Source organism: Mustela nivalis (assembly GCF_964662115.1).
Source record: "Mustela nivalis genome assembly, chromosome: X".
NCBI classification, from domain to species: Eukaryota; Metazoa; Chordata; class Mammalia; order Carnivora; family Mustelidae; genus Mustela; species Mustela nivalis.
Genome location: NC_139040.1, coordinates 107,056,448 through 107,077,776, shown reverse-complemented (window position 1 = coordinate 107,077,776; position 21,329 = coordinate 107,056,448). Strand labels below are relative to the sequence as shown.

The following is a 21,329-nucleotide window of genomic DNA, read 5'->3' as shown; positions in this document are numbered from 1 at the left end:
GTTCACATGAATGTCCCTGCAGATGCTCTCAAGAACATTAACCATGCTGAAGAGAGAAGCAAACGCCAGGCTCTTATTAGGCCGTGTTCCAAATTCATCACCTAGTTTCTCACTGTGATGATGAAGTATAGTTGCATTGGTTAATCTGAAATCTCTGATAATCACAGACCTGAGAAAATGGCTATGAACCTCAGGGTCAGGTGACAAGTGTAGAGTGATCAGCCCTAGATCTGATGTACTATTCAAAAATCTAGAAAAATGCTGGAATTATCTGCTCCTGCCCCACCAGTTTGGTTTTATTGTCCTGAAAACCTCAGCTGCCATCATGGACCATGAAGAAACAAGATGAAAACATACAGGAGGGAAAATCCTGGGATTCTTTTTCAAGGGATGCACAAATAAAAGCCTCAGAGAGAAAGAGAGAGAGAAAGAAAAGAAAGAAAGGAAGGAAGGAAGGAAGAGAAAGAGCAAGATTGCTTTTATTCTGGTCAAAATCTGTCTCCCTGTAATCTGTCATCTCCAAGATTGGTCCTATTCTAGATATCTAAATTAAATAATCTGATCAGTTGAGAGAAACTAATTTCAATAGACCTGAGACCTATTTTCATCTGAAAGATGAAAACAGACCATAGTTCTTAAACAAACAAAGCAATACCTACCACCACCTCACTCAGTATTGGATACATTTTTACAGAGCACCTACTATGCACTAGGCACTTGGCAAAGTGCTGGCCCTAGTGCACCCATTAAAACCCAGTTCCTACTACTTTGCATTTTAGTTTCTGGGGATATACTTCAATGAACACATCTAATATTCTAGCATTAAAATCAACCAACTGCTATCTACTGAACATACATTATGTGCTCAGCTCTGCATTTTTAAAAATTTTTATTTATTTTATATTTGCAGGCAGGGGTGGAGTAGGGTGGCGTATGGTAGAGCAAGAGGTCCTGACATGCCCCATGCCCTCAGGACATTATTATTTAAATAAGATCGGGTTTTAGAAGAACATATATTCTAATGGAAGTGAAGCAGTTAGAGTCCCAGCCAGAAACAGATGGCACATTCTTATCAGCTAAGTTGAGGAGAATTTAGTAAAAGGGCTGGTTTGTGCAAACAAAGAGGTTTGTGCAAGGTGTAGGGAAATCACAAGGGGTAACAGTAAAAACAAGGAACTATTAGCATCCCTAGATTTGAAGGACAAGGACAGAGAGCCTTTATTGGAATAGAGTGGAGGAGGGGAAGGAGAAAGCAGGAGAAATAAAGGGAGAAGAGAGGGGTTAAGAGGGAGAGAGAAAAGAGAAAGAGAAAAAAAAGAGAGGATAACGGCCAGAGTTGTAGTAACCAGGAGAACGGAAGCCATCTTGGCCACAGTGCCCCAGAAGCAAACATGAAGTAGTTTGAGTTATAATTCAAGTAAGCTCTGGTACAGGAGCTAGAAGTAAGGCAAGGAAAGGAGCCAACTTGATAAGGGAGGCAGTGCAGCTTTAGGTACCTGGGGCCCACCACAGATGGGGATTTCAGGATAGAAGTCACTTCAGAGTGATTCCCCCTCTACTCACCTCTTGGGGGGGTGGAGGAACCGGCATATTTATTTACTATTGCTTGAGGGCTACTCCTGGAGTATGGAGGGTGGTTGGGTTGGGTCATTAACTCTCTGGCCTGCCCCTTGTGAGCTGGTGAGCAAGGCCTCTGGCCAGAGAAAGCCTTGAAGGCCTAGTCACAGGTGTGTGTAGTTGAAAGCTGAGAAAGAGAGGGCCAGAGACTGTACCCAGAAGGTATACAGGAAAGGCCTTGACAACTTAGGCTACAAAAGATATGCACTAAGAATGACGGAAAAGAAAGATGTACGAAATCTGAGTTACTGAAGGATGTGTAGTCACCATTCCTGTGTATCTCTGGATTGCTTTGTGAGAACCTTATACACCTTTACTTTGTGTAAGCCACTGTTAATTCGTGTTTTCTGTTACCTGAAGTCAACCTTGCTTCTGACTAAATTACTCTCACCCATCCAGACCATCTACGAATGCTCACATCATTCTTGGTTCACATTGTCAATGACTGAAGAGCATTCCATTAATGGCTGTACCATGATTTATTGAAGAAACACCCTCATTGGGAAAATGTAGATTGTTTTCAGTTTTTCACTGTTGTAAGTCAGGCTGCAATGAACCTGCTGTAGATAAATCTCTGTACACAGTTTTGCCAATTTTCTTAAGCAAAATTCCTAGAAATATATTTATTTCATTGAAGGCTATGAACACTTTAAAGGCATTTTATACAAATTACATTCCTGCCAGCAGGAGTCTTTCTTTATTGATCCAGGAAGAAAGGAAAAAATCCATTTTCTGCTGGTCAATGGTATTTAGTTGGTATAATTCTTAAGGCACATTAGATATACTGCCTGATACAGATTATTTGAGAACATGCTTCTCATTCTCCTTCTTTCCATGACAGATTGTAAACTTTCTGAGTTCAGAGAGGCACTCAGCACATCGGTTTTCTGTCTCAAAGCCCAACCCAGCATCTTGAGAGGTGTGCGGATCAAGCCGAAAGTGTCTAGAACATAGATTCAGAAGAAATCGATTTGAGTTCCAACTCCACCATTACTCCCTGATGTTAAGCAAATTTTGTTTTATCACTGAGCCTTATTTATTTTATATGAAAAATAGGAATAATGATATCTCCCTTGCTGAAAGGCTTTCAGGATAAAATGAGAAAATGGATATGAAATTGCTTTGCAAAATGTTAATCACCATACAAATAATGTTTGTAATCACATACCTATGGGATGTTGTCTGAATGTTGGTAATTCTAGAATCAATCTCTCTGCCTCAGCTAAGCAGCAATTGTCTTCAGCTCTTGCATCCATTCCTAACTACTAATAATGTGCCATATTCAAGATAAAGTGTAGCACAGAGAAATGTCTTTGAACCCGAACTGCTTGGGCTTACAGTATATTGTCCTCTATCTTTGCCTAGACCAATGGCTTCTGCTCAATAGGTCCTTCATTCTCAGGTAGACCATTTGTCCAATATTCATCAACAGGAATGATGAATGGATGAGTCCATATTTGATACAATGGGAAAGAGAGGGCCAGAGACTGTTTTACAATCAAAGGACTGTGATGATGTAAAGATAAGAACACTGTTCTTGTGCTATTATGTATAATGGATTGGAGGTAGGAGGGTGGAGTTTAGCAGGTAGTTCCCAAGTGAATTTGGTATCCACTTAGAGTGAGAAGTCACACATGACTCTGTACTTCTATGATTCAGTTACTAAGCAACTGGGAATTTGGCAGAAAAAAATAAGCTGAAAGGTAAATTTCAGATAAATTTCATACTTAGGTTAAAATATTTGGAAGGCGGGTCTTTTCACTGAAACTCAGGTGAAAGGACAGGACCGTAAGTACTAGGTGGCAGCTGAAGCTATAAGCCTAGCTGGACTCCTGCAGGAAAGGAGGCTGTTAAAAGAAAAGTGTACCCTGGGAAGTGGTCTGTAATCGGGATGCCAGTAAACAAAAAAACCCTCCAAAGAAAAACAATACGGAAACTAGAATAAAGTAGGGTGAAACATGAGAAACAGAGCCAGATGGTGAGCCATTATGAGTACCAATGGGTTCCAGTGGACTAAAGTATAGAAGAGGAAGATCTATTTGGTCACAAGACCACTGGTGATCTCAAAGGGGCAATTTCGCAAGAGCAGTGAAGGCCGAACCAGATACAGAAGTTGAAACAGCTGGTAGATAGAAGGAAGTAGCAGAATTAGGTCCTAACCAAGATTATGAGAAGTTGTGTGTGAAAGAAGAACATACAGGGACAGGGGGAACATCTGATGGCTGGTCATCCTTCTCTCTCATTCTGTAAACCAGCCCACTCAATTCATGTATTTATGGAATTTGCTTAGTGTCTTCTCTAAAATATTCCATTACACACAAAAAAACTTATTTCCACCTTTTTTTTTTTTTTTTTTAGTTCCTGTGGTCATACTCAAGATTACAGTACAGTGCTGAAGTTTTCAAGTAGTTATCAATGCTGAATATATGTGTATGTATCTCTCATTTTTCCCTATTGTGATGGCTTTCTGTATAATTTGTATTTTCTTGTGAGGGGATGCATCTAGTTCCGGTAGCAAGAGTAGGTTTTCCGTCGATTGCCTGAACGGCCGAGTTAAATTCAACACTTTTCAAAAACATTAAATTAAAATAAGAATAGTGCTTTATATGTCTGTATCATATATCAAAAGTAAAGACTCAATGAAAACTTTAAGATCACTTACTAAACTTTCAAAGATGGGCAGGTTTTCCATAAAGATTTCACCAGCAGAGACAGATGGGCTACATTCCAGAGGGGAAGGTCACATGAGTGATGAATGAGACCTCTAATGTCTGCCCTAGCTGTGAAAATCTTTATGGCTAACTAAAATTCCTCACGAATAACAACCTGTAAATATTATATGAGCTGTCAGGCGAAGAGCACCGAGCTCTGGGACTATCGCACATGGTGAACAGAATACCACCCCATGGGATTTGTCAGTAGACTGCCAAGGCATTTAGCATATCAGGCTTCCATTTAATCTGGGAAGTCAAGAGTTCATACTAAACTACTCACCAATGTGACTGAGCTACAGAAATATAAACATTTCCAAGTGCTGCTGGGTGCATAGTCCCGCAAAATCTCATAACCAATATTTGGAAGCATTGCTTATGAAATAAAATCTCCTTCAAACTGACTTACACAAAACCCCAAGAACCTCATTGTCATTATTGGGATAGTTAGAAAGAAATACACCTTCTAAGGCCAGCTATCGGAGGAGAGGTGTCTGTATAAATAAAGCCGTGACTGACTTATGCTCATGGAATGCCTGACTAATTCTGAACGGAACTGACTGACAGTATTACCATAGCACTTTCCTCTAGGTAAAGGTGGCTATAGTCTTTAGGCCATCTGGGTTTAGCCAGTTACTAACAAGTCAGTGCAATATTGCCAGGTGCCTTTAGTGTCTCTCCAGATGTGCTTTTAAAAGACGGCAGGCAGTCAACAGCATTTGCTGAATGCTCTCTGTGTGAACAGTATTGTATTAGGCACCAGGGAAATTTCAAGGAATGTAAAATTTGAAACCTAAGCCAATAGGGAGAAACTCCAATATTAAAAACCAAATGACTATAGATGGGATGCATACCCATTTAGAAAGAGAGTGAGAAAGAGCTAAGTGTAGGACAAAAATTAAAGCAAAAAGAAGGTGGGGGAGATTACATTTTGATCCCAATACCTTCCTTCACGTGAAACAACAAAACATCTATAACTGAGCCATAGCTTCCTGGCAAACAGTACCATTCCCAGCCCCATGACCTTGGGCTTGGCCATGTGACTTGCTTTGGCCAATGGGGCTTTAGCAGACATGATAGGAACAGAGGCTTGTACTCTAGTGCCCTGGTAATCTGCCAGGAACACATGCCCCAGGTGGCCTCTGATTCTTCAGCGTGGGCCTTGAAGTCTAACATATTTAGAAACAACCTGAATGAAACTAGCAGCTTAGAGCCAAACCCAGCCAACCTCCAACCTATAACCTGCAAACAGAGCTTCCCAAACTTTATCTAGATCATCTGAACTACAGTTAGCTTGTAGACCTAAACACGTGAGAACAGAAACTTTCTATTCTCATATAGGAGGAAGGGAGGAAGAGAGCGAGCGTGAGAAAGAGGAGGGTAGGCAGAGAGAGAGAGGGGTCAAAAAACATGAAAGGGGTGAAAGAAAAGAAAAATACTCCCAAGCAGCAGTCTCCCAGATTTGTTACTTGCCACATTCTCTGCTGTCATCCAAGGATCAATGGGGATTACCCACTTTCATCTTTGTAGTTGAGACTTGTGGGTTGCCACTTTCTAATTCCTAGAACCCTTTCTCTGAAGCTGATCATCTGTAATGATTACAAGTGTAAACTTGAATGTGTCATTAAACTTCCCCAGTCTGTTTTCTATTCTGAGAGATGGTCTTACTCCTTATTTTACAGGGCTGCTATGAAGACGTAGGCTAAAGCATGGAAAATGCTTCCTCAGTGTTAAGAGAACAAAGTGCGCCATATTTTTTGTATTCCTATTCCTACCCCCACTATCATCATCATCATCATTCATGTGGTGAGTCATCGGGATATTTCATTAACTAACTTACTGCCAGTGTGAAGAATCCTAGGGAAACCAGCCAAATGATACTCTATGATTCTAGAGTTAAAGTGACTGGTACACAATGAGCACAGACATAGGCAAAAGACTCCAGTAAACAATTCCTCTTTCTCCTTCTGCCACCATTTCCTGTCTCTTCAAAAAATTATGCAGTTTTCAGAGTAGTTAAACGTGAGAGGAGACATATCTTTCTTTTGGCATTCTGATGCTGGTGGCAACTATGAGAGTCAATGGTGTTTGACCATTTTATATGAATATTGCTTAGGAATTCAAAACAAACAGCTAAGTATTTTCAGAAAGACTTAGAACAAGACATTTTCATTTCAATGTCTATTTTTAGTTCTGATTTTTAAATTAAATTTCACATGACCAAAGTTACTATCTTTTTTTTTCTATTTAAATTAGTGTGGCTTTTTCACAGGAGAGGACTGATTTGACCTCTTTAAGACCGAAGCCTTGTTGTACTTTATTTTTTCCCTAAGATAGCAAGGGTTCTGGTGAGTTTTTGTGTTGGGCTCCAGAAATACCAGAAGATTTGGTTCAAAACTTTTCCTCTTCCCTTGCAACCTTTAATAGATATATCTGCTCCAGACCTCCTGGACCAAGGCTTTTGAATCAGTCTCTTTCCCTTGATAGCTGGCCTAGATTAAGTTCTACAATACAAACTCTCACTTTTTACCTTTTGAGAATAAATCCCTTTGTCCTTAACTCACATTGCAAATGAGCTCATTCCATTCCTTTTCTAATTTTTTTTCCTAGACATTTCCTGCTCAGATTTTCTCTTTCCAAGTCAAATTGTCCCCATGTTGACTAATCCTTCAATTATTCTCTCTCGTCTGCCTATTTCTAGCTCATTAAAACATTAGCACTCTCTAAGACCTATATTTATATTCATTATACATACATAAGAAATCCCTTTTCTGGACAAAAGGGCTATAAGGAGGCTACATGTAAAATTGGAAAGGGGGATATTCATCAAATCAGAATATATCCTGTGAACCTTGCTAAGTGAAAGAAATCAAGGGCCAAACTATGAGAAGCCTTCTTTGCTCAATTCCTCTCAAATGAAATTACTCTCTACCTTGGATTTATACATAGCCTCAGAGACAATGTGCATTCATACTAGTTGTGATATATTTTGTAAGAGATATATACTTGGTCTTTGTCTGCAGTTGCTGACTCACAGTTCCCAAGACTCTTGGAATTTTCTGGGTGAAGAGTGATAAAGGTGAGTTTTATTATGTTCATGAAGCGACTTTTGGAAGGGCAAGATGGAACCTTGTCACCAGAGATATAACCTGTCTTTAGAGGGTTAGAACTTCTAGTCTCCATCCCTTCCCCAGACCTGGGGAGGCTGGAGAGGAGGGAAGCTGGGGTTGAATCCAATAGCCAAAGATTCAGTCCATCATTAGTATGCAATGAAGCCGCCATAAAAACTCAAAAGGCCAGGGTCTGGAGAGCTTTTGTGTTGGTGAACACATGGAAGTGTGGGGGGGGAGTGGTGTTCCTAGAGAGGTCATGGCAGCTGCACACCCTTCTCACATACCTCGCCCCATGAATCTCTTTCATTTGGATGTTCCTGAGTTCTATCCCTTTATCATAAACCTGTGATCTTGGATGTAAAATGTTTCTCTGAATTCTGGGAACAGCTCTAGCAAATTAATCAAACCTGAGGAGGAACATCTGGTTTATAGCCAGTGGGTCAGAAGAAGTACTGGAAACAATCTGGATTTGTGACTGTGTGTGAAGTCCAAGGAGGAGGTTGTGGAAACCTCCCATCTATAGTTGGCTGGTGAGAAGCACTGGTAAAAGCCAGGCTTACAACTGTCATCTGAAGTGTGTAGGGTGTGGGGGGGGCAGTCTTATAGGTCTTTACCCTTAACCTGTGTGATCTGATGCTATCTATAGGTGAATGGGGTCAGAACTGAGTTGAACCTGCTGGTATGTGAGAATTCCTTGGTACTGTGTGGGAAGCACTCCCCTCCATGGAAATTGGACTCAGGAACCTCATTTACTAGTCTATAAAGAATATCTCATTTCTCTTCCTGTGGAATTAATTTCCTCCTTCCACTCTACTCTTACCATTCCTATTTATCACAACCATAGGTCACGTTTTTGTTGTTGTTGTTGTTATTTAAATAAGTCTTTCTCTTCTGTTTAGAATTTGAGCATCCCCAAGCCAGAATTCAGTCTTTCTCATCTTCCTATTCCAAATGCTTAGTGTTTGTTAATAAATATAGGAAGGAAGGCTACAGCCATAGTAAATCGGATTGGGTCACTTCTTAGCTCAGAACCCTCCTATGTCTTCCCTTCTTAGGAAGAAATTTCAAAGGTTTTGAACAACAGTTGACAAGACCTGACTTGGCCTGGCTCTTGGTTGTTCACTGACCTCCTTACCCTTCACCATCTTACTTCCTCAGATTCAGTCCTACTGAACTCCTTGTTGTTTCCCAAACCCCAATAAGCTTACTCCGTATCTCAGGGTCTTTGACATTTACTGTTTCCTCTACCTGGAACCCTCTGTATCTGCCTGGCTTGTTCTCTCACTTCCCTACTCAGATGACACCCACATGACCACCCCATTTTAAAAAGTTCCCTTCCCCTATCACCTCTAGCCTGCTTTATTCTTCTCTGTCAAAGTTATTATGACCTGACTGCCTTCTCCTATTACAATTGAAGCTCTCTGAGAGAGGACTTTTCTTTCATTGGCTGCAGTTTCCCCAGTACTTAGAACAGAGTCTGACCTATACTGGTCATTGAATGGACTAGTTGAATGACAGAATGAATCAAGTCTTAGCTGGCTGAAAATATAGTGATGGTCATAATTTTTCCAAGACATTAGACTAGGCACTAGACTCTGTTATTTCCTATTGTATTAGAGAGGGAATAATCTTCAGCATGCCCAGTTAGTCATTCAGTCAAGGCATATCCTGTACTTATCTCTAAGATGTTGGATGAGTGACATTAAAAAGGAAAAAGGAATGCATGCCCTTTACCCTTTTGCTGCTCACACTCCAACCCATTTCCTTTTATGATCTATTTTATTGACTATCCTTCGTTCTAACTCTTGTCTGTTATTGGTATGTGTGCTGCTGGACATAAGGTATAAGGCAAGAGGCTGACGTAATCTCATGCTGTCCTCAAAGTCCTTACTCATTAATGGAGGTCACAGGGTCAGATGTCTTAAATAATGATCATCACTACATACATTGGACAAAATCATCAACCTCATAATAAAAGCAAGAGTACATCTAATCACCCAGTGATAAGAATGAGCCCATTACAATGCCTTTTCCTCAGATGCTTTGAAATGCCTGTCAGTTACATTGTCTTCTCACAGATGGGGTTCCCCAGGTAACAGACTCTGAGACAATGTTTAAAGAGCAGGGTATTTAGGAAGGTATGCCCTTGTGATCAACACCTATGGAGGAGAGAAGAAGGAAGCAGGAATGGTGACCAAGAGAAGTCAAGCTAGGATGCAGGCCCAGTGACAGTCTCAGTGAATCCCACTGTAGCTCCTGAAGTAGAATGTTAGAATTCTCCTGCATTAGGCCAAAATGGCCAGGTCTTTATCCTACTGCAACCATTGGGAGCTACCCTTTGAAGGGGTGTGAGCTTGGGGGAGTCAGCTGAAGCAAGTCCCCAAAGGGCAGATAGCTGAAAGTTGTCTGTTGAGGACACTCCTCTTCACTGCATGGGACCGGGGAGTTGTAAAAAAGTAGGCTCAAATGACTCCTCACGCACAGGCCATTCTACTTAAGTGTTCCATGTGACCCAACTACCATGGCCACACATCGTCCAGGAGTCAGGTATACAGAAGTGCTTCTCAGCCAGGGACAATTTTGACTTCTAAAAGAAGGCATCCAGAGACATTTCTGGTAGTCACAACTGGGAGGGAGGGTACTACTGGCATGGAGTGGGGGAAGGTCAGGGATGTTGTTAAATATCCTATAGCACACAGCACAGTCTTCTCAAAAAAGAACTGTCTAGTCACTCAGTCAAGAAAGCCTGGTTTCAATATAAACAGATTGTATATACATGACCCAATCAGATGCTCTTTCTTGGAGAGTTTGATTGCAACATATAGAGAAATTTAGATGGTCGAAAGTAGGAACGTTAAAAAAAAGTTAGAGGGCTAAAGAAGAAAATGGAAGTCACAAGGCAGTTGAAACTATAAGGACAAGGTGGAGAGGTGATGGGAGAGGGAAACTATGATACTCTGGTAGTTTGAGTCTACAGCAGTAAAGCACATCAGGAGAGAAGCAAACACGCTTCATAGAGATTGCCATTCCCTATCCTCCCTTATGTTTCCAGGGGTCCCCCTCATCACCTAAGTCTATCCCCATTCCTTACAGTTCAAAGGACACAAAGCTCATCTGCAGTAGACTGAAATCAAGAAGACTATTACTGTTGATATCTAAAAGTATATTTAGGGGCGCCTGGGTGGCCCAGTGGGTTAAAGCCTCTGCCTTCGGCTTGGGTCATGATCCCAGGGTCCTGCGATCGAGCTCCACATTGGGCTCTCTGCTCAGCAGGGAGCCTGCTTCCCCCTCTCTCTGTCTCTCTACCTGCTTGTGATCGCTCTCTGTCAAATAAATAAATAAAATATTTTTAAAAAGTATATTTAAAAATTCAAGAGAATTATTTTTCTAGAGAGGGACAAGGGAGAGATAGAGAGAGAGGGAGAGAATTTTAAGTAGGCTCCATGCTCAGCATGGAACCCGACCCAGGGCTTGATCTCAGGATCTGAGATCATGACCTGAGCCAAGATCAAGGGTCAGATGCTTAACTGACTGAGGCACCCAGGCACCCCTCAAGAAAATGGTTTTTATTTTATTTTATTTTATTTTATTTTATTTTATTTTATTTTATTTTTTAAAGATTCCATTCATTTATTTGAGACAGAGAGAGTGAGTGAGCAAGCATGTGCTGGGCTGGGGCAGAGGGATAGGGGGAGGGAGAAGCAGGCGTCTCACTGAGCAGGGAGCCCAGTGCAGGGTTTGATCCCAGGACTCCGGGATCATGACCTGAGTTGAAGGTAAATGCTCAACTGACCGAGCCACCTAGGCTCCCCAAGAGAATGGTTTTTAAATTAGCAACAGTTTATGTAAGTCTACAAAAGAACAAAATGCCTTTATTCTCACCTCAAAGTTCTCACCAAAAAGTATTTTGTAATCCCAAGCTGGTTGTGTTCTGAAAATGGAAAACATCCAAATGGAAAAACTAAAGTAATGATTTTTGCCCACAGGGATGTGATTCCACCATTTCTGTTGTGCAAAGCTTTGTATTTTGGGACAGATGACAAAATGTTACCTTAGGCCAAACTCACAAATGCCTTCATCTTCTGGAGAGTGTAAAAATATACCTTTCAGAGCCAGCATTCCGCTAAAATAGTGCCCATGTATCATGACACTGGCTCAGCGCTGTGGTGCTGCTCAGTGTCCTAGGTCCCCTTGAGGCCCAGAGAAATCCATCACGATGAGGAAAACAAGAAAGAAACAACCATTTGTTTAGTTTCTGCCATGTCACCAGACTAATCTCCAGGAAGGTATGTGGCGGAACAGTGGTTGTGATCAAGCTGAATGTCACTATTGGCCTCCACCGTCAGATTATGCATGGGGTAGCACAGTAGTTTCATCCAGTCTGGGAGATGTTGATGCTGTTGGTGTTCCCCTTAGAACTCTTTCCCTGCTGAGGAACCCATCCCCAGCTGCCATGAGTGTTGATTGCTACACGTCCATTGGGCTCAGCTTCAGAAAACCTTCCTCAGTGAAATGGGAACTGTTGTCCCCTGCTCTCCAGAAATCCACAGCCAATGCCTGACTGACAGGGGGAAACAAAGACTCAGCTCCCTTCCTTCAAAATGAGGCCAACTCTGTGGCACGCTGTGTGTTCCAGAGTGCCCTAGAGGGGTCAGGCCAACATTCGTCTCTACTGCCTTGCTTAGCTTGACTCCATCACCAGCATAATCCCCACCACATCCTCCCTCTCTCTCACTCCACTTTACCCATGAGCTGCTGTTGAGGCAAATTACTTGTACAAGAATCTATTTCCATGAAACATGACTTAAGGCTGTGGTGACCAACCATCCCTATACATTCAGCACTGAGATTTCCGGAGGTGTAGGAATCTCACTGTTCGAACCAAGAACATCCCAGACAGACACACCAGGACCAGTGGTCATCCTAACTCAAGGCAGATATATATTTGGATCTTGAGCTTTGTCTCCATGACTTTGGGTAATTGGAATAATACTGATTTGGTGGCGTGCTGGTAAACCAGCTATACACACACACACACACACACACACACACACACACACCAAAAAGAAAACAAGTCTTGATTTGCCATATTTGCCAATTTTGGTGGGGTCTGTAGTCACACTATGGCTGATTTCAAGCTACCAAAGGTCACTTTAACAACCAGCTCACAATTGCTATGTATTTAACAACTGGCTCTTCCACGCCAGTACAAGCCAGCTCCAGTATACAAATTCCCATAGAAGAAACAGAGAACTTTCCAAAGCTTTCTCATATGTCCAAATAAATGGATACAGAGGGCAGAAGATGCAAAACTTTGTTACTGAGCTTACTCTGAAGCAAATGAATTTAGGTCTTTGTAAAGAATATAAATTTGAGCTCAAGGAGAAATGGCCACAGAAATTGGTTTTAAGAAAAGAGTTTAATTATTATCACTGTGACTGCTTCTTGTGGGCCTCTGGAAGGCTACCTTTGAACTTATGGAGCTGTTACCAGCATCCCTGGTAAGTTACAAGGCATTTGTCTCAAATTCCCAACACTTGCGACAGCATGTGACTGCTGAAGAAATTGGCCCAAATTATTTTGCCCTGAGATTTTTCCCTGATAAGGAAGCTTTAGGTTGAAAATCATCTCACAATGTAGCTGCAAGCTTCTCCCTGACTTATCACAATGGCTTCCTTAAGACTCTTTGAAGCTTTAAATTATTGGCCTACTTGTATTTCAAATTCATCCATCCCCTGAGGACAATGGTAGAATAGATTGGAGCACTGTTAAGCGAAATGTCAGCAATTATTAGATGTGCTTAAAGTTTTTCCCCCCATCTTCTTTATTAAGTGTGTGAGTGGGAGGAAGCTGTGGGGTGTGGGGATACAGGGATGAAGGTTTGGTAATTCTCAAAATGGAAACAAATTTTTAGTCTGATGTAGCAAGGGGAAACTGTAAAGGCTTGGATTGTTTTAAGGAGACAAAGAGTTAACCAGGGATTTGATTAAGGCACTTAAGAGGATAAAGCCTGCAGGAAACAACTGATCAATTCTTTCTTTTTACAGTGTCTCATAATCTGAGAACAAGAAGATCACTCAATGAAACTCACAGCTTTTAAATTCAGAACAAACAGTAAAAAGAAAATTTGTCCTAGAGTTCCATAGCCATCAACAGAGAGTAAGACTATAAGAGGTCAGTGGGTCAAAAGCTAGAGAATAAAAATCCTATTATTGTTCTTTTCCTTTATCAAATTAATATACATTTATTATTAAAAAACTTCAAAAGTTAAAAAAAATGCAATAGCTCTTTGCATTCTGATGGTTTTCCAGTCTTGTTGTCAGGTGTCCCCTTCTGTTGTTTTTATTTTCTAATAGAGTTGTGATCATACTGTAATTGTGAAGTCTGATTTTTTTCCTTAATGTACAGCACAGGAGAGTTTTATGAAAAGAACCATGTCAAGTTCTGAATGTTATTAGTCCTTGCTCAGAGGCAACACAAAAGGTCACATTATTTATTGAGTGTCTACTATGTGATAGTCACTATGCTAAATCTCATGCCACTGTGTATTAGCAATGTCAGGAGGAAATTTACTTCTTCTTTTGGATATAAAACATAATTCACTCTGTAAATGATTTCACTGAACATCTACCAAGTACAGTTACCATGTTAGATGCTGGAGAATATAAACCCATCCTGTCCTAGCAGAGATTAGGGTCTGCTCATCAATTATTCAACCATTCATTAGTTGTACAAATAACAATCGAGTTTGTATACTGTGAAAAACTCTGCCCTTTCAGATTAGATTCATGAAAAACATCTTTGGGAAGGAGAGGAACTAGTTACACATAATTAAAGACAAAAAAAATGAATGATACTTTCACATCTAGTTTGACTCTAATAGGCAGATATAAACTTATACTGTCAAGTTGATAATGATAACGACACCAATGATAATAGCAATCACTTATATATCACCATGTGCCAGGTACTGTTCCATATATTTTATGTCGGCTCCAATACTCAGCATGGAGCCCAGTGCTGGGCTTGAACTCATGACCCTCAGATCAAAGCCTGAGCTGAGATAAGCATCGGTTGCTCATCCGACTGAGCAACCTAGGTGACCCTGTTCTATATATTTTACATAAAATATACACACAGTGTATGTGTGTGTGTGTATATATACATACATACAGTAACTATTGGATCTTCAGTATAACCCTATGAGGCAATGTTACCGTATTTTATTGAATTCAAAACTTCATTGGACATTAGATACATTCTGATTTCAGGACTTTTATAATTGTGGCAAGGGACTATGTCTCACATTTGATAAAATGTTACTATTACCCCCATTTTACAGATGAAGATAAGGAGATGGAGTATCTGACCAGTACTTGAACCCTGTCAGCTTAGTTCCAAAGGCTATAATCTTAACCAATATCCCAACTGAGATAACACTTGACCCAGAGGCGTTCAGAGAAAATACAGGCTCTGTAAATCAACTTGGTATGGCCCAGGCCAAGAGAAATGGAAGAGAGAAATTTGCAGATGAACTAGATGATTGTGGGCTTCAGTGTTGTTATCAATGGGTAAGGCCTTGTGATACCTGGCTTGTGAGTTCAGAAACTGGGTTCCAGTCCCACATCTATCACAACCACATGTGTGACCTTGGTGATGTCATTTTATCTTTCTGCACATATTCTGTCTTCTGTAAAAATAAAGGTAGGGGTGGTATAATTCAGTGCCTTTCAAAATTTTTGGACTGCAACCCACAAAAGGAAAGCATTTCACTTTCTGTTGTAGGACACATATATGCATATGTGCACGTGCACACACACCCACCTAACTGAAACCAAAATGTCAAAACAATACTTAATGTTGCTTGTGAAATGTACTCTGATGTTTTCTCATCCCTTCCATCCCATTAAAAAATTGTTGGTTGCAAGTCATTAAATTGATTTCATATTCACTAATGAGTACTTTGAAAACAACTCATATAGATGCTCCCTTAAGCCTCTCTCCAGTTAGGAAATTCTATAGCATAGGGGACTCCTGGGGTGGGGGTGGGAGCCAGAAACCTCAGGAAAGAGAAAGTTGACCCTTCTGCCTTATAAATAACTCATTTTCTTTTTAATTGGATCGTGTTCTTACTACCTTCAGCAGAAAGTTCTCATCATTAAACCATTTGGCAAATACCACTTTAGGGCAAAGATTCCTATACTTTGTTTCATGGCACGTTCAGTGAGAAGTTAATTGGTATGCCTGAAAAAGACTTCTCTAGTCACATACGTACGTAGAAGAGCTACTGACTTTATCTTCTTCTTAGTATTTCCATGTAGAGTAAAAGCTGCAACAATTTCAACAACAAAAAAGAAACTTTCTTACCTTTATAAGCTACTGTTTTTCCAATCTTATTGACCCCAATGTGATTTTTTTCAAGGAAGAGTTATTAACATCATATAGAACATTAATGTTCTGAGGAATATGGTTGGAAAATGCTACTTTGGGGTATTCTAGAACTGGTAAATTATTTTACATTTTTATTTAAATTCCAGTTAGTTAATACACAGTTTTAAAGTAGCTTCAGGTGTACAATATAGTGATTCAGCACCTCCATACATCAGCCCATGCTCACCACAAGTGCCCTCCTTAATCCCTAGAGTTAATAGTATGTTTCTTGGTTCACTTTTCTCTCTCTTTTTTCTCCCTTTTGCTCTTCTGTTTTCTTTTAAAGATTTTATTTATTTATTTGACATATCACAAGTAGGCAGAGAGGCAGGCAGAGAAAGAGTGGGGAAAGCAGGCTCCCTGCTGAGCAGAGAGCCCGATGTGGGACTCAATCCCAGGACTCTGATCATGACCTGAGCCGAAAGCAGAGGCTTTAACACACTGAGCCACCCAGGAGCCTCTTCTGTTTTGTTTCTTAAGTGGTATGGTATTTGTCTTTCTCTGACTGGCTTATTTCACTTAGCATAATACTCTCTAGCTCCATCCATGTGGCTGCAAAATGTAAGATTTTGTAGAACTGGTAAAACATTAAGGCAACTCTAAGTTCTTCTCACTCTTACAGAAGGGTTTCTACCTTTATTCAAATATATAGTTATCCTTGGTGAATTAAAACTTAAACTAGAAGCTCAGAGAACCAAGAAAATTGACACAAAAAGATCTCAGTCTCCTTTAAAAATAGAAAGCTTTTAAATTCTTGAGGATAAATTCTTGAAGATAATTTTAAATGGACAATTTTCAGACTACTATTCCAGTAAATACTCAAGAAAGTACTATCTTGATCATTGACATATGAAGACATGGGCACTATACCTTCTTACTATATATTCTTTCTAAAAAAGATTTTACTCATTCATTTGAGACAGAGAGAGCACAAGGAGGGGGAGAAGCAGAGGGTGAAGAAGAAGCAGACTCCCCATTGAGCTAGGAGCCTGACATAGGGCTCGATCCCAGGACCCTGAGACCATGACCTGAGCCGAAGGCAGACGCTTAACCCACTGAGCTATCCAGGCACCCTCCCCTACTATATACTTAAATACATTTATTAATCCTAGCAGTGTGATTCAAAATTGTGTATAAACACAATATATTTAATTTATACGATTTTAAAAAATAACACTGTTACCAATTTCTCCATTTTCTTGGTTTAAGTTATTGAAGTCAATTACAAGTGGTAGAGGGGCTCCTGGGTGGCTCAGGGAGTTGAGTGCTAACTTTAATTTTTGGCTCAGGCCATTATCTCAGGGGCATGGGATCAAGCCCTGGGACAAGCCTGGTCGTGGGCTCTGTGTTCAGCTGCAAATATGCTTGGGGTTCTTTCCCTCTTCCTCTCCTTCCCCCTCTCTGCCTCCTCCTCCTCCTCTTTCTCTCAAATAAATAAATATATAAAATCTTTTAAAAAGAAGTGGTAGAATATTGGGGTGTCTGTCTGGCTCAGTCTATGGCGAGTGTGACTCTTGATCTCTGGGTCATGAGTTTGAGAAGCACACTGGGTGTAGAGGTTACTTAAAAACAAAATCTTAAAAAAAGTGGTAGAAAACTAATGCTAGAATTAAAGGTAAGCTAGTGTCTAGCAATGGATAAGGGTCATATTTTACAATGTTTTTCCTCTTCTCATTTCTCTCAGATCTAAGATAAAAGGAACAACTTCTTTAACAAGTAGAGATTGGGCCACCAAGAAAAAACAGTGAATACTTTTATTTAGTAAAAGCCTGCCTGTCTCTACTGAGAAAAACACAGAGACAGTTGGTAATGTAATTTTCAAAGGGGAATGTGTGTGTGTGTGTGTGTGTGTGTGTGTGTGTGTGTGTGCGTGCGTGTGAGAGAGAGAGATTGAGAGAGAAATAGAGGAAGAAGGAGTGAGAGACAGTGAGCATGTTTGGGGGGACAGTTAGTGGTTCACATATACTTCTCTTTGTAATTTCTAAGCCTCAGAAATCATCCTATTATTATTCCTAGTAACCTGGAAGTGAAGTACTCGACATTCTGTCAATTCAAAATCATTTAATATGGCCTTAGTGGTGTTTTTTTCAAACATATTTTTGTTTTTTTGAGGGGGGATAATTCTTTTGCTTTCACAGAACACAATTTAACAGCAAGTAAGTGACATCAGAGATACCCTGCCTCAAATGTGGGTTTGATGGGGCACCCAGTTTCGGGAGCAGGTCTCTGACAGTCCATAGGCCAGTACATATCAAAGCCATACAAAGGTAAACATCCCTTAACAGAGCAGTTCTGCATTTAGGCATTTCTCTTGTAGAAAGAATAGGAGATGTTTGTAAAGGTGCACAAAGGATGTTAGTCACAAAGTTGGATATAATAGTGAAAGATTTGAAATGACTTTAATATTGAGTAATTCAGAAGTGTCTCGGTAAATCCAGCACAGCCCGAGAAGGGAATACTACCCAGCCATTTAAGAAATTACTCTGTAGAGGAATATTTAAACACACAAAAATATTTTTATTACAGTTCTAAGGGAAAAAAGAAGGTCATAAAATGGTAATGTGTTTTTATTCCTGTTTGATTTAAAAGAAGGGCATCTGAATACACACGCATACACACAACCCCTGAGAGAAAGACAAAAAGTATATGAAGTCCATTTTTTATGGTGGTTCTCTCTGAGTGGTGGGATTATGGGTAATTTTTTCCCTCTGTACTCTCTGCTTTCTAAAATTTCCTTTGGGGGGCATATATTAATTACCTCTGTAATTTTTTTAAAAAGGCAACACAAAGAAATAGTCTTCATTCAGTCTTTAGTCTTGCATCCTATTTCCAATATCCTTTACACCAAACCAGTATTTTTTGATATTCACAAGCAAAGCTTCTAAGCATATATTGATATTGCACATGAGTAAGAAATTGGTGACTCCTAGGGCGGGCTCCATTTAAGCAGGTATATGAGTGTCATTCTGAGCGTCTGTGTCTATTAGCCTGACCTTTCTGGAAGTGGGCACTGGTGTGATATTGTTTAAAAGGTGTAAAGATGCTCCACCTAGCCCTTCAGAGTTCTTCCCTCACAAGTCAGAGATTATGGCTGACGTTCTACCCACAGAGAGTCATTCCTCAGACTTACGGCTTTTCACCCTATTAAAATGCAAATAGCACAGGAGAAGTACACATTAAACTTTACCTGTCACCTGGATTAAATAACGTATCATTTTCTGAAAAGAAGTTTTAATGGGGAAGACATGGGAATTTGGGTGGGGCAGGCAGACGGAATAAAGGATGAATGAATACACCTGGCATCTGAGGAGTAATTAATATTCATAAGCGTGATATTTTTGTTTATGGCTTCTCAGTTGCTTACAAATATGTTATCACGTTTAATCTCAATGAAATCCAATAGAGTGGCAGTCACCAAGGTGACTTAAGCAGATCAGACATTTGGATAAGTACAGAAGACAAAATACTCAGGCCTCATCATCATCCTAGAGGTACTCCTAGAAACGGTGATTCCACTTGATTGTGTACATAGCTTTCATCTGCCCCTCCTTTCTGCCCATCCTAAGCATGTGCGATACTGTCCAAATAACGACTGCATGCTGTCGTTAGGTTAGTAAGGTTAGACCCAGTCAAGAACGTAAGACAATTTCTTACTCAATACACTGTCTATGTATAACAAAAAGACAGGACTATTGCCTTCTAGGCATTTTTGTTTTAAAGGACAAGAACCAATTGGAGATACATGAACATATCTAGTCAAATACTTTAAAATGTGAGCAAAGGGGCACCTTGGTGGTGCAGTAGCATCCGACTCTTGGTTTTGGCTCAGGTTACAATCACAGGGTCATGGGATCGAGCCCCGGGTCAGGCTCCACGCTCAGCACGGAGCCTGTTTTGAGATTCTCTCTCCCTCTCCCTCAGTCCCTCCCTACTGGGCATGTGTGCTCTTTCTTTCTCAAATAAATAAATCTTAAAAAAAGAAAAGCAAGTAAAGATCTCTTTCTCAATCTATGGGAAATGGAAAACAAAGGAAAGAATGATAAGATGACAATAAAAGAAGGTGGCAGGAGGGTGAAGGGCAATCATAAAGAATTACTTCCTGTCAAAAAGACACATAAATTAAATGACAGTCCAGTGTTGTGCCTAGAACAGACTCTGGAACCAACCTGGGTTTGAATAATGGCTGTCAGTCAATCTCTGTATGAGTGTGCCTCAATTTCCCCCATCTTTAGAATGGGTATAATACTAGCATCTACCTCAGAGCATGCTATGAGGGTTAAATGAGTTCATATTTGTAACATTGCCAGGCAAAGTAATTGCCTTAAAATGATGGTTAGGCTCTCATACATACTCATGTATGACAAGAACTATGCCAAAATTTTAGCAGATGTTAAACTCCATGTGATAGAAATATGGCTTTTCAAATAGAAAAAACCCCACAACATCTACACTTTTGTAATCAAAGGAAGAGTGGTAGAAATTAATAACATCAATCAGAGGACAATAGGAGCTTGACAATTTAATATGTACTGTTATATTAATAGGATGTTCCAATGGTAAACCATCCATTACCTAAGGCTGTTACTTTCAGTATTTATTATAAAATATGTAATATTTATCAATAATATATGTTAATAATATAACTAGTGACACAAATATAATCAATAAAGGAGTAAAGCTTAAGTAAAGAGAATGAAGACTGGTCAAGGATAAAAGAGCAGTGAGAATAGTTAGGGAGAGCAAACCCAACAGGCTGGGCTTCCAACTTGGAGGCAGAAAGTATTTAATGAATTACGTAGAGATAAAGAATTATAGATTCCCAGTAACACATATTGAATGATCCCGTCATAATTACACGGTATCCTAATAACCAGCTTACGAAGTGAACCGCTATAAACAGAACTAAAGATTCAAAAATATTACCAAAGTTAGCACTGGAGAACACACTGCAGGAAACAACTATGCGTTAGCTGAAGACTAGACAAAATGATCTAATCGGACCTCCTCTCCCAACCCTCTAGATTCTCCGCACCCCCCCACAAGTTGTATCTCAGGATGATTTACGCCTCCAGTGCACTTGGCAGAGATGATTGTAATTCGGCTCTTCATTCTTTGCTACCAAGATGCAATGAAGACATTATGCAATGAAAGGTGACAGCAACTTACTGGAAAGGAAGTGCTGGGACGCGGGCCCAAAGTCCCTGTGGGCTTCGTGCAGCTGCCTGATGCGGTCCTCAACAGCCACCTGGGAGGAAGAGGAGAGAAATGATGTTCTCTCATCACATATAATGAGGAGCAATTAAAAACAATGTACCCTTTTCGGTAAGATCTTTTGGGCCTCAAAAGCTGGAACACTAAAGCAACAATTTATAACACCGGTTTTAATATCCGCTTACCATAGATGGCCTCTGAGACACATTTTTATCAAACCAAGGCCAAACAGAAAGGATTTGCTTTC

The 21,329-nt window shown here is 40.2% G+C and overlaps 1 protein-coding gene across 1 annotated transcript in view; it reads right to left on the bottom strand.

The window, feature by feature from the left end:
- The window catches only part of DMD (dystrophin), a 2,004,585-nt gene that overhangs the window by 212,102 nt on the left and 1,771,154 nt on the right, over positions 1-21,329 (bottom strand). Inside the window, exon 58 of the mRNA XM_082716529.1 lies at positions 21,038-21,116. Coding sequence (XP_082572655.1) covers positions 21,038-21,116 — 79 coding nt within the window. The remainder of the gene's footprint in view (positions 1-21,037; positions 21,117-21,329) is intronic.